The 20,774-nt window shown below is 36.3% G+C and overlaps 1 protein-coding gene across 2 annotated transcripts in view; it reads right to left on the bottom strand.

Annotated features, from left to right (window-relative positions):
* Positions 1 to 531: 531 nt before the first annotated feature.
* ELOVL7 (ELOVL fatty acid elongase 7) overlaps positions 532 to 20,774 on the bottom strand; it is a 79,603-nt gene continuing 59,360 nt past the window's right edge. For both annotated transcript variants that reach the window (XM_059175062.1, XM_059175063.1), the window contains exons 3-8: positions 17,340 to 17,530; positions 13,862 to 13,942; positions 12,903 to 12,959; positions 10,434 to 10,539; positions 5,360 to 5,496; positions 532 to 3,034 (exon numbers count right to left, since the gene is read on the bottom strand). In XM_059175062.1, the coding sequence (XP_059031045.1) occupies positions 2,825 to 3,034; positions 5,360 to 5,496; positions 10,434 to 10,539; positions 12,903 to 12,959; positions 13,862 to 13,942; positions 17,340 to 17,530 (782 nt within the window). In that variant the 3' untranslated portion in view covers positions 532 to 2,824. The remainder of the gene's footprint in view (positions 3,035 to 5,359; positions 5,497 to 10,433; positions 10,540 to 12,902; positions 12,960 to 13,861; positions 13,943 to 17,339; positions 17,531 to 20,774) is intronic.

Below are 20,774 nucleotides of genomic sequence, written 5' to 3' on the forward strand. Positions count from 1 at the left end.
GGCAGGCAGAGAGAGAGAGAGGAGGAAGCAGGCTCCCTGTGGAGCAGAGAGCCTGATGTGGGGCTCGATCCCAGGACCCTGGGATCATGACCCGAGCTGAAGGCAGAGGCTTTAACCCACTGAGCCACCCAGGCGCCCCCTGAATTGAATTCTTAAGTTCAATTATTAAATTCTTAAATTTGAATTCTTAAATTGAATTCTTAAATTCTTAAATTGATTTTTTTTCTTAAATTGAATTCTTAAATTCAACTCAATTAAGACTGTAAACTGGCAATGTCCCATGGATATTTAAAATGATAGGGCACCTGGGTGGCTCAGTGGGTTAAAGCCTCTGCCTTCGGCTCAGGTCATGATCCCAGGGTCCTGGGATCAAGCCCCACATTGGGCTCTCTGCTCAGCAGGGAGCTTGCTTCCCTTCCTCTCTTTCTGCCTGCCTCTCTGCCCACTTGTGATCTCTGTCTGTCAAATAAATAAATTTTTTTAAAAATCTTTAAAAAAATAAATAAAAATGATTCATAGAACCTCATATCATAAACTAGATGTTGTATCTGGTCTCTTTATTTGTTAGGTAAGCAAACCCAAAGGCAATAAAATCTTGAAAAGTGGATGAAACCCCAATAGAAACTCTATGTGACCCATAGAGCCCTTTAATAACATACTGTCCATGCATATCGTACATCCAGTGATAACACATTTTGATCTAATGATATATATATGAAGGATACTTCTGCTAGCTGTGCAAGGATACTTCTGCTAGCTCTTTTTCATGTAACGTTCCAGCTCTCCACTTCTATTCACATAATTTAGAACATGGTTCCATCACACGCTGTCAGACATTTTAAGCAAGTCAGGCATTTTAAAGGCTACAGGGAAGTTAGGAGTGGTTGTACATTGCCGGATAGACAGTATTGTGAAAACCAAACTCTCCTGTTTCACCTTCTTTTCTTCATGCTTCCTTTTGGTCTTTAGTCTACTTGGTGTTTGGGAATTGTGTGCATTGTGTAACAGCACCTGCTACACCGTCGCATTTTAGCGCAGGCTGGATGAAAAGAATCAAAACAGGAAAACAGTTTAGGAACCCTGAGGCCCTCAGAAAAATAAATTATAACTGTTGTTCTTTTTTTCCTGCTGTGCTTTCGTTTTTGCTTTTTTTTTTTTTTTTTGAGGAAAATAAATATTTCCCCCATTTATCAACTCTTATCTTCTCATATTGTAAGCAAGTGAAATCAGTAAAGGTCACTTAAAAGCAAATAACCTTATAAATCTGGTAAGTGTGAGAGAGAAGGCCATGGTATAGATTAAATACTTGGCGTGACACATCAAACTATAAGAATTCACAGTGAGGAAAAACTCAGGCTCTGATGGATAATGCTATCACTGTGTGTTACATAACTGAGACCCATAAGTATTAATTGTTTAAAGTCATATAGGCATAAGCAGTCCTTCAAAATCAAGTATAAATATAACAAGAATGAAAAACCAATAGGGAAAAATTCAGAAATGTCCAAATATCATTGTTTCTGACACAAAAGTCTATTGACCAGTAGTTTCAGTTTGCCAGCAAGAAAATAGGAAAACAAGAGAATTTTAGAAAGCAGTAATTGTGAAAAAACAAAAGTAGGCAAAATGAATTTCAAGTCTTCATTATATAATTTATAGGTTTGAAAAAAGAAATCCAGGCTATTAATTAATTCATAACTCTGGGAAACATTTCTCCATGCAGTGTATCTATACCAACTATTAAACAGGCTCTTTCTCTCTTTATTGAGACCCTTAACATAACCATATATAGTCCCTGGAGAATTTCTGTGCAACCATTTTCCTCCAGTTGCTTCACAAAGAACTCTAACTCATCTCTGGAAACTGTGTATAGTGGGAGGTCTGAAATCATTTATGATTTAAGGGTACCTGCATTGTGCTAAGGATTTGAACATTTATATATATAACCAATACATATTAACAAGATAATCCTTTAAGCCATAACAATATGAGAAAGTGATGTTATAATACAACAGATTTTTCCCACTGAACTACAGAGTACTTATTCCACTGACAAATTTCACCTCTTTCCAGAAATACACAAAGTTAACTGCAAAATAGGAATAGCACAGTGCTCCTTAAGCTACAGAACAAATCCTCTTGTTTTCAAAATATTAACTTAACCTTAGTGTTAAGTGCATCAAGGTACTAACCGAAAGAATTGTTACTTTTTAAACAGTATATACGACAAAAGTGTTGTAGGGAAGTCTTATCAGTGAAACTGGTGGTGGCTACACAAGAGATCCATTAAAAATTACTGTTAGTGATGTTAAATGACAATTTACAAAAAATTCACTTAATATTCACCAGTGTTAGCTCTTTAGGATAGGAATTTAACTTTAGAGTAAATACAGTGTCTTCTGAATATAATCAACAGCCAAAATTCCCAGTCAGAGGTTTTCAGAGCTGGCAGAAGGAATCTATAGTAGGGCATGGATCTCTGTCCACGGTCAAAATACCTGATGATATTTTCATCTATACTGGACTTCTTTGAAAAGTACGATACTGTTTCATATCCTCCTTTCACCATAACAAAATGCATTAAATAAAACCTTTAGATTTGGTTTAAAAGCAGCTGAAAAACTACCTGCTTTAGGCTCTACTTAGACTCTGTTACCTGGAACCTTGGGCTCTCAAATATCAGAAACCCCAATAACTTATCATAAAAATACAAGCTCTTGGTTTTGAAAAATATACAAAATGCACTTGATTTGTCATAAAGCTCTTGATTGTCAAGGAAAGTAAGATACCAGTCTCATTCATAGATTCGTGTCGTGCTTGCATTTCAGTGATCTTTGCTTTTGCAGATTCCATTTTTCACAGTTTTGGGCAGCCTCTGGCCTTTGGTGTAAGCACGGTACCAAAAATGGAGAAAGAGCAGCAGAAAGATGCACCCATAACTCAAAATGATGTACAGAAAGACTGGAAACTGGTACTTGCAATCTTCCATGAAAAAGAACTGGCCTATGTGGATGGTGATAATAATGAATTGGACCTAAAAGATGAAAGAATGAAAAATATTATTCAGATATGCAGTCACAAAGGCACAATCATTTAATGCATTCTTTCGCTGCTTATGCTTAAACACTCTGCAACCACATCTTAGGTTACTAAGATTGGGTTGGGGGTTTTATCTTTAAATCTAGCCTCCATGGGAGTCAGAGTGGGTGGGACATTGTAAAAATCCAGATGGGAATGGGCAACCACTACTCAGTCCTGCCCAAGTGTGCAACTCTGGCGGCCCTACGTAAATGGCCCAGGAGCTGGGCAGGGCAGCAGCCCCTTCGAACCCACAGAAAGAACCACCTGAGAAGGTTTTCTTGGCAAGTCTCTGTCTTGAGTCCTTGACTTGATGAAATACACATGGGTGGGACTACTTTCTTATGGCCTCATTTTCTAGAAGAGCTTCAATTTCAAATAATCTGTCTTGTTGTTAGATGAGGTATTTCAATTTTGGGGAAACAATCATTGTAATTATAGCCCTAGCAATTTCGTAGGAGCCAAAGCATCCCTGAGTCGTGGTATCTGCCATTTGTCACCCACAGGTGACATATCAGAATAAAAATATATCCTGCCAATGGCAGCAGAGAATCTGTAAGGAGTGAAACAGTATTGATGACACTCCTCATGATGTCCAAGGGCTCTTTGTTCCCAAACAGTCTACACAATCTTAAAAGGAACACTCCCCAGGCTAATGTCCAGATTTTTTGCATCTCTTTCTTCTCCTGATTAAAAGGCAACATGTGTTCTGTGGGAATGTTAGACAAGTAAAAATTCATAAATGAAAAATAACCGTTAACTATACTCTTCCATTTATGACCATAGTTAAGCTTTTCAATTTCTTTTTTGATCATCTTCAACTTTCCCTACATTATCCTTTTTTTTAAAAAAAGATTTTATTTATTTATTTGACAGAGAGAGATCACAATTAGGCAGAGAGACAGGTAGTGAGAGGGGGAAGCAGGCTCCCTGCTGAGCAGAGAGCCCAATATGGGACTCGATGCCAGGACCCTGAGATAATGACCTGAGCTGAAGGCAGAGGCCTAACCCACTGAGCCACCCAGGCGCCCCTCCCTGCATTATCTTAAGAAACTTCCATGACATTCCTATGCAGTAGCTACCCTTATTTCTCTCATTTGGCAGACATAAAGATGATACCTCTGAAAGCCTCAGTGACATGCCAATATCTGATGCAGGTGTGTTTGTGTATAACCAACACATTTTAGATAATTATATCTATTCTTTCTTCTATTTTAGCATTTTGCCACATTAATAAAAAAAAAGTTTTTACAATGTTTAAAAGTGGATAAGTGGGAAAAAAGCCCAATACAAAATTGTCTATGCAGTATAATGCAAATCATGCAACAGGTATTCACATACATGTGGAATTAGGCTTATTTTTCTTTCTCTTTGCTTAGTTAGATGTTCAAATTTCTCAGTGATGAGCATATGTTACTTCACAATCAGAAAATAAAATACTTAAAAAGAAAGCAATGGTGAATAATTTTCCTGATTTTATAATATTGCAAAGTAGGAATTAAAATAATTTATTTCACTATTTCCTTACACTTGGTTATTTAGAGCACTGTCAGTTTGTCAATATATACGGTATACTGTTTCCCTACCTCTTTCATCCGTATGTATGTTTATCATTTGGAGGAAAACCAGACTTAGAGCCAGGCATACAGGAAGACTCATAATCCTCTCAAAGTTATATTCCCTCCCTCAAAGTCTTTAGATGGTATTTCTAACTCCTAATTAAATATTGTGCCAGCTGCAGTGCAAATAACTTTGAGATTATCTTTATCATAAATTTATTTAAGATTTTATTTATTTATTTATTTATCTATTTAACAGAGAAAGACACAGTCAGAAATAGAACACAAGCAGGGGGAGCAGGAGAGGGAGAAGCACGCTTCCCACCAAGCAGAGAGCCCGAGGCAGGGCTTGGTCCCAGGACCCTGGGACCATGACCTGAGCCGAAGGGAGATGCTTAATGACTGAGCCACCCAGGTACCCCATAACTATATTTATTTTATAGAAAAGTATAAGATAGTACAAAGATAGCCTAAAGATACACATTGTGGTTTAGCTGTCTGAGCTCTTGGCTACCAAAAATATACTTTGTTTCCAACACAGTTCTTTACAAAAGTTTAAATAACATGGAAAGGATAATGATGGGATGCACTATTGAGGCCACACACTCTATATTCCTATTGTTTTGTAACTTTTGTTCCTTCGTTAGTATTCTGATTCATAGGGAAGAGAAATTATTCCAGCTTAGTTTTATATCTGGTTTTAAAGAAAATTAATTACTCACAAGCTGTAATGATGTCAAATATTTTTTCCACCATAGATACTTCTGGAAGGCTGGTCCCAGTGCAGAGAGCCCATAGTAGGAATACATGACTACATGTACGGCTGTATTTAGAAAGGCATGGAATGTTCCCAAACCACCTGGAAAATAAAATTATTGTAAATTGGGGGCAATGCTCCTTAAAATGAGATTCATTTTTGTCAACTGAGATTTTAGAATAATTATTTAATTTTAATAGAAAGAAAAACATATACAACATCAATTTGTTAATCTGCTATCAAATTACAGGGAGCTGGATAACATATTCATTCAGTGAAATATAAGATGCAAACTTTCAAAAACTAATGAGAATGCCTTTATTTATTGTTATATCTTAACCCTAAGATGGTCTTTTGTTTGGGTTCACTTTAACAAACTAAGTTTATTTTTTTGAAATGGTATATATTTAATAGTAGTAATCAAATTCATTTTTTCAGTGAAGGTTGACATATATAAAGTACACAAATGCACTAACCTTAAAGGATGATTGTATACATAAATATACACCCACATAGCCATCCACCAAAGTCAAGATATAGAACATTTCCAACATCACATACGGTTCCTATGCCCCCCTTCCAAGAATATACCTCTCAACATAAACTTTATGCTGACTTCTATCAACTATTACCTTTGCCTGATATTAAACTTCATGTAAATAGAATTTTACAGGATAATCTTTGAAGCCTACTTTCTTTCAATCAACATATTTTTTTTTTTTAAGATTTGTCCATGTTGCTGTGATTAGTAGTTTGCCTTCTTAACGGCTGTTAGTATTACAGTATTGCACCTCATGAATGTGTCACAATCCATTCTCTGGTGCTATGAAACTTTGGCAGTAAAAATATATATACACTCCTTGGGGCGCCTGGGTGGCTCAGTGGGTAAAGCCGCTGCCTTCGGCTCGGGTTATGATCTCGGGGTCCTGGGATCCAGTCCCGAATTGGGCTCTCTGCTCAGCGGGGAGCCTGCTTCCTCCTCTCTCTCTCTGCCTGCCTCTCTGCCTACTTCTGATCTCTCTCTGTCAAATAAATAAATAAAATCTTAAAAAAAAAATATATATATATATATATATACACTCCTTTCATTAGGAGGCTATGCTAAGTTTGCTTTAATTAAAGACAATTATTGTTTTTCCAAAATAGTCATTAATTGTTAAGCCATCTTTGCTTACTGCTTCCATTTGATTATTATCAATTGTGTCTTCCTATCTTGATTTTCCTCTTCTAATCACTATATCTCCTACTGATCACATTCAATTTAGAGTAGAAGCAAAGAACCCTGGGAGAACAGAAGTAAAGATCATTTCAATTGTCTTTAGCTGGACCTGTAGTACCCGGGAAGGGGTAACAAGGTGACTGGCTGATAGCAGGAGAAAAAAACAGAAAAGTCTGCCTTAGCATCTTTCCTAAGAGGCACAATCTCAAAGAAGCTGCATTATTTATGTATAGCCTGATTCAGCTTAGTGATCTTGATCTGGGATTTAAATTCTTCTCCAAAATATTCTAATTTCTTTATTCTAGTATTCTTTAATTCTAGAAATAAAGTGAAACGTCAAAATATAGAACAATTACATTAGAAAAAGGACCAGGTTCATAAACGCTATGTATTACAGAAAGTTTAAAGCAAAATAAAAATTGTTGCATAGTAGAAACTAATTACATTTTTATAATCATTCATAATTGCAGAACTCTTAGACCCTTCTAGATACTACCACTGCTAAAGTACTCCTTTAAAATAACATGTTTTAAATAATTATTTTTGAGTAATTTAAATATTCCTCCAATGCCTCATTTATGCTGTACTGTGCTTCATAAACTTTCTCTAAGTAGAATAAAAATGTAGCCAATTCTTTAATTATCATAAATTACAAGTCAGAAGAAACTGAATTAATGAAGCTTATTACCAACCTCCCACCTTTTATTATTTACATTTGGATTAGTCTTTTTTCCCAAAAGAAACTGAAATAGATGAATTATAGTGGTGTGAAAACACCTTTTCTAGGGTGATTTAAAAATATAGTATTTGTCTATTTCTGATAGTTAAGGAGTCAAGCTGCTTAACAGGGCATAAGCTAAATACCTCTTATGTCCTTTTGTGTCTTGTGATTATATAAACACACAGGAAACAAACTATATCAGAGATTTTTCTCACCAAGATACCTGTCCCATTTTTCAGTAGACTATTTCCCATCCAGAATCTTTTATTTTTTAAATGTCCTAAAATGAGGATCCTATGGACAGGAATTTAACAAAGCACTAGTGTAGCTAACACTAGTGCTAGCTAGTTTAGTAAGGGTTACTAACCAAAATCAGCTATCAAATAAGATTAACTTGCTGATTTTGTCTAGTTACGATTATTCCCTCAGATATGTTAATAAGTTTGTTCACAGAACAGTCACATTTTAATTAGCAATGTTTTTCACATCTTCTTTGGAAGGCTTTCCTAATAAAGTATTTTCTAAGTCTGCTTTCTTCTTTACAACAATAGTTTTGCAAAGCTAACATTTTGGAATGTATTGCAATTAGTACCATCTCATTCTATTCCTTTTTCGAAAAATAAAGGAATCACCAGGGTAATTGCCACAATTCTCCATATCTCTGGAAGGGAGTATGTGCATAATGAATATAAAAACCTGCCAGAGAAACATTCCCACCATATTCCAAAGAAAAGTTGGAATGCTTTTTACGCCACAGAATTGTACAGCAGGCAAACAGGAAATTAAATACTAGATTGAGATCAGCTGTGCTCAAGTTTTTGAAAGAACAGTGTAAACTGGACGGTTTCATTCTAGGAATGAAAGCCAAAGCCAGACCACATTTCTGGAAATATCTCAGTTCTTACTGCTGTACCTGTCACTATATAGGTATTAGGTATACAAGTATTTTCTAGATTCCACATGCAATACTGAACAGAAATGCCAACTCATTGAACATATGAGAAAGTATTTACATTTTGTAAAGCAGAAGGGGGATTAAGGTGCGGTCAATGAACCCACTACAAAGTGTTTGATGTCCATAAACACAGTAACATTAAAAAAACCAAAGAATTTCACGTTTCAATTTTCATTATTGAAAGTAATGCTTGGGCGCCTGGGTGGTTGAGTGGGTTAAGCCTCTGCCTTCGGCTCAGGTCATGATCTCAGGGTCCTGGGATCGAGCCCCACATCGGACTCTCTGCTTAGCGGCGAGTCTGCTTCCCCCTCTTTCTCTGCCTACCTCTCTGCCTGCTTGTGATCTGTCTCTCCCTCTCTCTCTCTCTGTCAAATAAATAAATAAATAAAATCTTTTAAAGAAAAGAAAGTAATGCTTGTTTGAAAATGGAAGCCAGACTATCCATGGGTCTAAGACAGATATTAGAAAAGTGCTCAACTCTACTCTTCAAATAAAGCTCATTTTTCCTATTATAAAACATACAGCTATTCAATATAGAAAAATTAGAAAATACAGAGAAGGATAAAGACAGAGAGAGAAAGCACTTTTTGTGTTAGTCCCTCTAAATCACTGTATTTTGGGGTAATGTCTCCCAATCTTTTTCCTATTTATATTTTTCAGTGTTGTGATGTAATATTCTGGTCTCAGAGAAGAAATCTGAATAAATAAATTATAAGGGTGTGAAAGAACTTTTTCTAGCATACTTTAAAATAGAATAGACACCTATGTCTGATAATTTTGGAGTCAAACTGCTTAAAAGAGAAGACAAGCTAAATGTCTCCTGGTATCATTTGCATTTCACAATTATATATACACAGGAATTCATAACCATTTTACTAATGGAATGGTTAGGTATTTTCCCATTTTTGGGCAACATGAATAAAGATGTCAATGAATATCACTATACAGAGAACTGATGTGCATATAAGAGAAAACAAAAACATATAAAGAGAAGTAAAATAATGGAGATTAAGTAATATGGCTATCCTTGATTTGTAAAATGGACACAGATGAGACTATTTTTATATAACATACATTACCAGAAAAAATAGTGACATTTACTTTTAAAAACTCCGACATACAAATGCCAATTTGGGCAAAGAAAACACCTCATATATTGGAAAATCTGATGCTCCTAGGCCATGGTAGGGACAGTCCTTTCAGCTCCTCTAGATTCTGGTACCTCTTTTATGCCAATGGCTCATTCATGCCCTCTCATGCTCTGAGACATGAGGATTTTTTCCCCATGCCTAGAGACTCTAAAATTCAAACAAGTGTTCCTCAATTCTGTTTTCTCTTTTTTGTCCTACAAAGTCAGAATGCCTCATAGAAATGAGCTATTCAGAGAAATATTAAGGCTGCAGATCTACTCGAAGACTTCTTAAATTTAGGAACTTCGAATAAATAAATCTCCCAACCAACATCTGCTAATAAGTACATGTCCTTGGGGACATCATTTATTTAGCACTTGATGATAGGGTAAAATTACTTAACCTGTTTTTTCCGATTCTAGATGTTCAGAGGCATAAAACCAAAACCAAATGAACAAAAGAGGCTGTGTGCCAAGCTTTTGATTTAAACCAGTTTCAACTTCAAACAACATCCTTCAACCACAATTTGACACATCTTTAAAGAGTTGGTAGGGGGTGAGGTGTGTATCAGTTATTGGAATTTTGAATGCAAAGAAGACTGGAACTTGAGATAAACATTTTAACTTCCTGGAAACCTATAAGGAATAGATAACTAACTATATTTCTATAAAACTAAGGCTTCTACCATTTTATTTTTTTACTGTTTATTTATTTAATGATATTTAATAGAACTATATGGGAAAAGAATAAAATCCAAACAAAGCAACTAAAGCATTATGGATAGGAGACTATACCCAAAAATCAAGTGTATCTAAAGAATGGAGGGTAGGGGAAGGATCTAGGTTAAATTCTTACTTTTATGTTTCAGATAATAATGAAAGTCAGATGTTTGATCCAAGTAGTCCTTTGATGTTTTAAGTTTCTTCTAAATCACATTTAAGGACAGAATTTGTCTTTACAACATACAGAAATGTAATTGTTTATAGCACATGATCCCAACTCTCCCTTGGCTACCTGCGGCAAATTTGACTCCAAACCACCAGGTCCATGGCATGATGGTATGATGGAAGACATGCAGGAAAGTCACTTGGCTATTTTTCTTACGCAGAACAAAAAAGATCTGAAATAATTTTAAAAAAATCAAGTTCATAGAAAATCATGCAATGATTGATCTACTGATTTATCTACAAAAATACTGGCAAAGTACAAACTATTTCACATCATAATTTGCATTGAAAGGGCTGCCTTAGAGAATGCTGACAGAAGCAGCTGATTCTCCAAGGGGCAGCTAAAAAGCTAATAAGTATGAAGGAACTTAGGCATGATGAATAGTCATGGGAGAATCAATAAAAAGGCGTTAAAGAAAATGTATGTGGATTTGAAAATCAAAAACGTAAAGTGACAAACATAGCCAAATATTATTGAAAGAAATGATACTGGTAGGAAAACATCCATGTGGATTTTGAAGTATATGGGAAAGCACAGAGTCTCAATTCTTAGGACAGAAATTATTCTATATTGCTCTCTAAGACATCCTACTAATTTAGATAAGGAATTAAGCAAACCAAAAAGAGAACTTGCAACAAAGCAAAAGTTAGCATATTATTATTAAAGAAAGATGAAATGGGTAAAAGTCAAGGGGATTTGAAGAAATAGGATGGGAGGGAAAGTGGCCTGCGAAAAAGGAGAAAGGCAACAAAGGCGCCATCCAGACTGAATGTATCCATGGTTTGCAGAAACAAAGAAGAGAACACGAAGGCTTTTGCAGGGGCAGATTTTTTTCAAGAAAAAATTCAAAAGCAGAATTAAGTGTTCGAAAAATATTCAAAATTCAGAATACCAGTAATGAGTCAGACTTCTAACTATAGGCCCAAGCAGAGCACCACAAACAAAAGTATCCATAGTAATATTTAAGAAATGTGGTTTAGGGAAGGACATAGAGGTAGCAACCGTTTCCTTATGGAACCTGGAAATAAATGAGAACATACAAAGCGGAAAACAATAAAGCCAAAATGCATTTGCTTATGCACATGGAAGATGGCAGCATGATGCAATGAAAAAGTCCCAAACCAACTATCTGGGGTCCCGGTCCGAAACAATAGTGGCATTCCTCTGGGTGAGTTACTTACCTTCCTGGCTTCAATTTATTTTCAGATTGAGAGCTCTGGCCCAGATCAGTGGTTCAAAACTCTGGCTGTATATTACAATGTCCAAGATGCTTTATAAAAATAGCCATGGCTAGTATCTAAGTACAGGTCACCTGGCACCAAATCTCTGAGATGGGTCCCAGGTTTTTTTTTTTTTTGGTTTTTCTAATGCAGTTAATGCTCCTGCACTATGATGGCTGGGAACCACTGACTAGAACAGGGGTCTCCCAAGTGTAGGGTCTGGACCAACAGCAATAACATCACCTGAGAACTTAAAAGAAATGTAACTTCCTGAGCCCAACACACTGAATCAGAAACCCTAGGGGTGGGGTCCAGGCATCTGTGTATTTAGGTGATTCCAAGGCAAGCCCAAGTTTGAGAACCACTGTATTCTATGCTCACTAAAATCCTTTCCAATTCTAACATTATGTGATTCATCAGCTGAGAAGGTGAAGCATGTTGAGATTTGCTACAAGGAATATGTGTTCTGTCATAACCCCTACCTCTGAAATTAGTTAATACATTATATGTTATTAACTAAATTTAAATTAAAAAAGAAAAGAAGTATGTATTCTCTAATACGTAATTGTAATATGTATCCTGAAGAAGAAGACACTGCTCTTAGATCCAGAACTAGTTCCAGGTATCTGAGACATACATGCCCAAATATATGATAAATGCCCAGCTTTCCTTGGCTACTGTTAAAGCAGAAGAACACGGCTTTCTCCTCTCATCAAGGACCATAATCCATGGCGCTTGCTTCTCCCAGAACCCAGTCACCCAAATTCAGAGTTGATCCTCAACAGGATGTTAAGTTGGAAGAGAGAAGAGCTAGTAAGCATAAACTTCAGAAAGGCATTTGGAGATCATTTTGATATTATCAAAATTACTAATATCCCTGGGATAATATCCTAATGTAAGTTTATGAATTTTGAAGCACTTATCCTCTTAAAGAAATATGTATGACATAGTGCTTTGGTTTATACTGAAAGAACCCAAGGTAAAATGTTCTCTGCTCTTTGCTTCCTGAACTTGCTTCCCCAAACACCTGTCATTCATCTTCATAAAGTAGCACAGTTTTGCAGTGACAGTTACATGCATATCTTAGTCAGGTGTTAGATACACAAGAAAACCCTTCAGAATTTGCAAAAGACTGAAAAAAAAAATGCTTATCCTATCTATTCTCTAAAGTTACTGATAATAAAAGGTAAAAGATAATAGGAAGTCTGCCTCAAGTAGAGAAATAACCAGAGTTATCAAGACAACTGAACTCTAGCAGTTTATTGCTTCTACTAAAATATCAAATATTTAGCAAATGTGGTAACCACATACTCACAGTATCTAAGAGCTCAATAAATTTGGAGAAGTAATAAAGCCAGCAGGTGCGTGCCATCTGCAGAAACACACATAAATATGAATTTATTTTATTTTTTCTATGGAGGAAAATTTTATTTTTTTAATCTGGCAAAATACACATAACCCAATTTACCATCTTAATCATTACTAAGTGTTCAGTTTGGTGACATTTAGTACCTTGACATGACTGTGCAATCATCACCACCATCCGTCCGTACAACTCTTCTCATCTTGCAAAAGTGAGACTCTGTGCCTATTAAACAATAACTCTTGATCTCCCTTCCCCACCAACCCCTGACAACTACAATTTCACTTTCTGTCCCTGAATCTGACTACTCCAGGTACCTCATATAATAGAATCATACAGTATTTGTCTTTTTGTGCCTGTATGATTTCACTTAGCATAATGTCCTCAAGGTTCATCCATGCTACAGCACATGTCAGAATTTCCTTCCTAGCTAAGGTTGGATAATATTCCGTTGTATAGATACGACACATTTTCTTTATCCATTCATCTGTCCGTGGACATTTGTGTTGCCTCGGCCTTTTAGCTATTATGAATAATGCTGCTATGAATATGGGTATATAAATATATCTCTGAGTCCCTGTTTTCAATTCTTCTAGGTATATACCCAGACGGAATTGCCAGATCATAGGGTAATCCTATTTTTAATTTTTTGAGGACCCAGATATGAATTCATTTTTAAATCCAGGAAGTTAAAAAATAAAAGTACCAATTTTCATTTAACAGAAAACTACGCCCCTGACTTCGATTCTTTCTTAAAATTTTTAGCTTTTTTTCTCTCCATCCATATAATTTGAGAATTGGGTCATTTACGTCTTCTGAGTTCATATTAAGTGTTAAAAAAACAAACTCTAAACATCTGAGTAACATTTGAATAACATTTGAGTTACAAGTTTTTCCAAAGAAAAACTCACCCTCAATGCTGAAGGTGACTGGGAGTAGTCAACAACTTCGCACCGAAGTGAATAACCTGTACCCCAGCCAGACATCACAAACTGTAAGAGAGCACATGTATATTAAAGAAGGAAGACTTTGCTCAACAGCTACAACAATGGTACTTTTGATTGTGTCTCTTTACCACAAGCTCAGCTGACTCAGCATGCAGCATTGAGGGAAAAGGCTAGAATATTATAAAATGGGAAGTCACTTGATAAAGCAACAGGAATTTTCAAAATCATAGTTATATATTACTTGTATCAACTGTGTTCTGACTCAAATGTTCATTTCTTATGATGATTATTCTAAGACAGTGGAGAATAAAACACTGGGAGTGTTTTGCTTCAATAGCAAATACTCGTAGGTGTATGCTGGTATATGTAAATATATGTATATCTATATATACCCATGAATATATTTGTGTACTCTGAAGGGAATAACAGAGTCTGAAAACAGTCTTTTCTGGCAATTTCTAATCTTCTTAATCAGTCAAGAAATAAATGGACAACCAAAATTTCTTACTGTACTATTAGCGGCTGCCACAACTGGGCTTTCCTGTCCTTGGCTAGTATGTGTATTGTGAAACGTTAGTCTATGGTTCTTAAAATCAAGATTGATCAAACGTAAGTCTCAGAGATTAGTTCAGTTTGGATTCACATGACAAGTAAGAGACAAAAATGTTAACAATAAGAGTGCATGCCTTAATTCCAGCACACCCACAAAATGACCTTAGACCAGTGGTGAGGACAAAGAGCCTATTGTTTTTATCTGAACCTTAATTCAAAGATTACATTGACATTCTTTTAGTATGATGGTGGGAAGTTCTTTTAAAACAGTATCTGATCCAAATAAAAACTTCAAATAAATTAAAAAAAAATAAACAAACAGTATCTAAAAATGAAAAGCTAAGGGCTCTAATTTTCATTTAATGAGTATATTAAATGATTGGCTTAACTGAGTGTTCTGACAATATGACCAGCTCTTCTCTAACATCGTATTCTCACAAGTGCCAACACCTTCCCTGGAATGTCTTCTTTCTCAGTATAATGGTTACATCATTTTCTGCCATTCATGCACACTTTAAATTTCTATTTTTAATTACTATTAGAGCTAAAATGAAAACTTAACCATAAATTAATTTTTAAAAGAAAAAATTTATGGGGTTCATCAGAATTATATTTTTATGGTAAAAAACAAAAAGAAGCAAAAGAGAAAGAACAACTGTTTAGACAGTGGCATTTCAAAATCGCACTATGCTTTCCTGATATTTGCTCCTAGCTTGATTCGCAAGATAGTTAATCCTACTGTTTACTTGGTAAATGATGGAATCTTAAAAAAAGACTATCATAAGATACAGAAAAGTATGGGACATATTTTATGGGTAAGAAAAATGACTTACAAAACCAAATCAGTGAATATTTCTCAAAGGAACAAGGGAATGTGGTAGGAAAATAGCTAATTCTACAAAGACCTGATCTGTCAGTGAGCATCATATTCTCTCCCAGTCAGACTCTCTACTGACTGCTGCAAGTAAAACCAAGTCTACTTACCTAACTGGGATGACTGGTTCTCCACTTTTCCCTACCCCAAATAAGGACTAAGCTGAACAAGAGAAGCTCTGTGACATGGGCTTTGGTTAGGTCTTCACAAGTCTCTATCTCTTAATGTCTGTCTGGTTCCAAGTAACTAGCACATTCAAAATCATCACTATTCAATAAGGCATGTGGATTCCTTTAGTCTGATACACTTCCCTTTCATCCTGTTCTTATTTTCCCTAACATCCATAAGTGGAGGTGTCTCCTCTGTATATCTAATGCAATTGTGCTCTACCCAACAAACCACGTGATGTGTTCAGTGTCCTGGAGATGACATGATGACTGGCTGCCAAACTCTTTGTTTAAAAAGAGAATGGAAACTGTTGCTTTCCTGACATTAAGTTTAAGAGCATTCTAATAGTCTGTGAAGCTTCTGACATTCCTGTATGGCAGACCATCAAGAAGAATGAGCAATAATTTATATCTGGCAGGTAATAAACCCAACATAGGCATATAAGCAACTCTAGTATGAGTGATTAATGATAGATAGAAACCACCAAATTCAGATATTTTCAAAACTCCTTTTACATTGTATTTGCTAAAATAGGAACCCAAACTTACTGGCTATAATTAAATTCCTTCCTGGGAAACAAATTTGGGGACATTATACTGAATGACATAATCAGACACGGAGCACAAAGGGACATGAGAAACACTTTGGTTTAATCCTGACTCTATAAAAAGAGGGAACTAAGGCCCAGAGGGCTTAAGTAACTTGCTCAAAAATAAGGCAGCTGGTTAGTAGCACAACCGGTACTAATTAGCCCCTGGTCTCCTGGCTTCTAGGTCTGCACTTAACATGATCCTAGAGGTTATTTCCTTTCTGTCCTAACTTGGTAAAAGCATGAATTTTTTCTGCTCCCCATCTCTGTTATCCCTTCCCTTTCAGTTACTCATGATCCAGAAGGGACAGTAAGATAGCTTATAGTTGATTTTGGTAATAAAATAGAAGAACTAGAAGGTAGCAAAGTAAGTCCAGACTTGAGGAGGCAGGTGAGACATGAGGCTACAGCAGACATAAGGTGACTCAGTCAGGTGGATTTGCAGCAGGAATCAAGGTGGAGGAATGCATGTGGAGAGGTCACAGTGTCAAGAGAGGCCAGAGAGTTCCAGTTATGAGGAAGCACAAGCTATGCTGCAAAGAAGTAAATAAGGAGTAGAAGGTGAAGAAGCCAACCAGTGTTGAAAAAAGAAGCAAGGAATCTCAGAAAAGCAGGTAACTGAAGCTGGGTGAAAGTTAACAGTACAGTGGGTGAGAGAGAATCCATGAGTCTACTCTTAGGTTCTGAAAGATCCCTATCTCTCTTATTGACAATTAAGGGAAAGACTCCCTTACCTACTGCTTTGTAGGAGTCCAAATTCTCTGCGTCCTCAAGGCCCAGCTAAACCAAACCTAAACAGTCTACTATATTATAGCTCCTCTGCGGTTCCTACCACAATGATGATAACTCATTACATAGTCAAGATGAGCTCCCAGTGTCAGACAGACCTGGACTCAAATATCAGTCCTCCAATAACCAGCTGTGTTACTTTGAGTAAGTTACTTAATTTCTCTATGTATGTGTTTCCTTAAAACTAACATTCACAGATTCATTCAATCATCTACTAAGATTACCTATGTGCAAGTTCCTGGACTTAATGTTAATTTTTCTCACTACTTGTGAGGTAGACTATACTGAGATCCTCTAAATAGTTCAATAGCAGGTCCATACATAACAATTTTGGGGCAAAAATTTAAGATAAATTTCTAAAATCCCTTAAATCTCAGCATTACCATTATAATCATAACAAGAAACGTAACAACAGCAAAACAGGAAGAGTCAGGCAAAATTCTCCCACTAGGAATACTGAAGACACTTGCCTCATAACACATATACACAGAAAAGAGAACTATGGAAAAATTGTATGTTATCATCACTTTCTTGAGTTCAAAGGGCTTTCGATTCTCCATGAGCTTTGGTCCTAGAGAAGTGACAAAATAGACATAGAGTCCCAGGACGATGGTTTGTGGCAGAGGTGAGGACATGAGGAACCAGTCTTCGACTCTTGGATCTAAAAACAAAAAGTAAGTGCACATCCATTTAGCCAAGAAATAACTGACAGCAACCAGCACTTCTTAAAGCAAGCACCTAGATCCTAATGTTGACAGCAGACTATTCGGTCAATGATCTATTGTCCTTGGGAAGGATAAAGGGATATCACCAGGGATAGCGAAGGGGCTAGGAAGGGTGGGCTACTATAACCACAGGCCTCAAAGGGCAAAGGGAAGTAGTGGTTACTAGAACCCAGGAGTCAAATAGAGAAGCCCTCCTGGAGAAGAGCTATGACCTTTAGCAGAGGGACTGGGCCAACAACACAAGGCAATTCTGAAAGTAAGTGGCTGGGGAATCAATATCTCATTACCACCCCCCACTCTCCCTGATCTTCTGGGACTCTCCATTGGCTGAACCCAACCAGAAACCAGAGAGTAGGGGAGCAAGCCCATAGTTATACTCTATACTGGTCATTCCCCACGGTCCAGCGCAGGGTGCAGAATGGATCTGGGGAAAAGAGGACACCCAGCATAGTTCCACCATGCATTTATCACCACTGGTAACATTTTAGAGTTTCTCTATCCAGATTTTTTTTTTATACAAAAATATGTCTGTGCTTGCTGTTCCTTAACTTTCTTCTTTCTCCTAAGGAAACTAGGACATTTCCATATATACTGTATCATAGAATCATAGAATTGAAAGGGACCATAGCATCATCTACCTTAAGTAAGGGTTCTAGGTGTCCAAAATAGGCTAATCAACTTGAGCACACAAAAAAAATAAAAATAAAAATAAAAATAAATAAAATAAATAAATAAAAAGAAACAAAATAAAACAAAAAAACTGTATTAGCCTCACAACCATGTTGAAAGAAATTTACCTGGTCACTGCTCATTCCAGGCCAGGAGAATTACATCAATTAAAAATTGCAACTCAAGATAAAATGTGATTTGGAAATGAAAAGTACAGTACAGGGTATATAGTCAATAATGTTACAATAAAACTGTATGGTGACACTTTTATGGTGAGTGTTGAGTAATGTATAGAATTGCTGAATCAGTATCTTGTACCCCTGAAACTAATATAACATTGTATGTTAATTATTCTTCAATAATGAATTTTTTTTCAAGTATTTGAGAAAAAAAATATATGCCAAATAAACAGGGGACTTGCAAATATAATAGGTATTCCTGAACAGAAGTAAAATAGAAAAGAAAAACTGAAAAATATTCAAATAAATCATGAAATATTTTTCTGAAAAATGATAATCAAAACTAAATCTTTATATCAAAGTACTTATCATGTATCAGGAAGTAGATACTCATGAATAAGCAAATCTAGCTCTATTTATGTAAGTAAAATTCTTTTATTGCAAAAATTCTATAAACATGATGAAAGAAGCAACAAATCTCAAAATGGAAAAATGTCAAACTTATCCCAGAAGTCTCTTAAGATCACTTGACCATGAGAAAAGGATCCATGTGTATAGAGACTTATAGAAAAATTCATGTAATCTAGCATTCTTAATATATTTAGAATGTTGTTCAAGTAGAAAAGGAAAAAAAATAAAGTCAAAATTTATATCAATATTTCTAACATGGGCTATTATTTTATTTATTTGACAGATGGAGGTCACAAGTAGGCAGAGAGGCAGGCAGAGAGAGAGGGGGAAGCAGGCTCCCTGCTGAGCAGACAGCCCAACTCGGGGCTCATTCCCAGAACCCGGGGATCATGACCCAAGCCGAAGGCAGAGGCTTTAACCCACTGAGCCACACAGGTGCCCCTAACATGGGCTATTTTTATAGGATAAATCATTTGAGTAATTATTTTAATGCCTCAACTATAAAAAGTGACCAAACTAGCAGTTAGAAATACTCTTATGAGGGCACCTGCTTGGCTCAGTGGGTTGAGCCTCTGCCTTCAGCTCAGGTCATGATCTCAGGGTCCTGGGATCAAGCCCCGCATTGGCAGGGAGCCTGCTTCCCCCTCTCTCTGCCTGCTTCTCTGTCTACTTGTGATTTCTCTCTCTGTCAAATAAATAAATAATATCTTAAAAAAAAAGATCTGGGGCGCCTGGGTGGCTCAGTGGGTTAAGCCGCTGCCTTCGGCTCAGGTCATGATCTCAGGGTCCTGAGATCGAGTCCCGCATCGGGCTCTCTGCTCAGCGGGGAGCCTGCTTCCCTCTCTCTCTGCCTGCCTCTCCATCTACTTGTGATTTCTCTCTGTCAAATAAATAAATAAAATCTTTAAAAAAAAAAATCTACTCTTTAAAAAAGTACTCTTATGAGGTATGTAGGAAAATATGAATACTGGTTGAATTCTTGACTGTTTTATTTTGGTATGATTATAATATTATGACTATGTTTTAATGTCTGAAGATTTTTTTTTTAAGATTTATTTATTTGAGAGAGAGAGAAAGAGAGAGAGTGAGAGCAAGCATGAGCAAGAGAGGCAGAGAGAGAGAATCTGAAACAGACTCTATGCTGGGTGTGCAGAGCCCCACGGGTCTCCATCTCATGAGCCTGAGATTATGACCTGAGTCAAAACCAAGTGCTGAATGCTCAACTGACCATGCCACCCCTAAAAATATTCTTAAAATAAAGAATGACACACATAAAAAATAAGATGTGATTAATTCTATAATCTTAAGTAGTTCAGGTATAAGTTTACTAAATCACCTCCTAAAATCAGAGCATTATGAAGGAAGATAGATATGAACAGGTTTCTAGGTATATCTGACTGAAAACTGAGTCCTGGCTAATCTTAGGTTGCTAAACACCACCACTTTTGTCAATTGGGAAAGAGGGGTGGGAGGAAAACAGCCCTTGCTCATTTCAACTGCTAATGATGTAGCCAATTGCCAAAATACTGTGAATACCCTTTCAAGTCTGACTTCCTACCCAGTGCAAAAATTTCTCTAATAGACTTCATGGTTGAGGACTCACTTGGCCTCAATTTTATTGCTGCAAAATTTCACATCTGATACTTGGATATATGGAGGCATGGCTTTAGCTATTAAAAATCTATATTTAGATGGGTTTTCATAAAAAATACCAAGAGATGCCCTCTCTTGGAAAAATAAATAAAAAAGCCAAAAGTTAGCTCTAAAACAGACCCCAAGATATTTAGGAATTTAATATATGATAAAGGAAGACCCATAAACAAGCAGGGAAAGGAGAGATTACTCAGCAAATGTTGACAGAAAAAATGAATATTCGGAAGAAAAATGACTATGTTCCTTACTTCCTATCCTATACAAACTT

The sequence above is a fragment of the Mustela lutreola genome, chromosome 5 (genome assembly GCF_030435805.1).
Source record: "Mustela lutreola isolate mMusLut2 chromosome 5, mMusLut2.pri, whole genome shotgun sequence".
In the NCBI taxonomy this organism is placed as follows: domain Eukaryota; kingdom Metazoa; phylum Chordata; class Mammalia; order Carnivora; family Mustelidae; genus Mustela; species Mustela lutreola.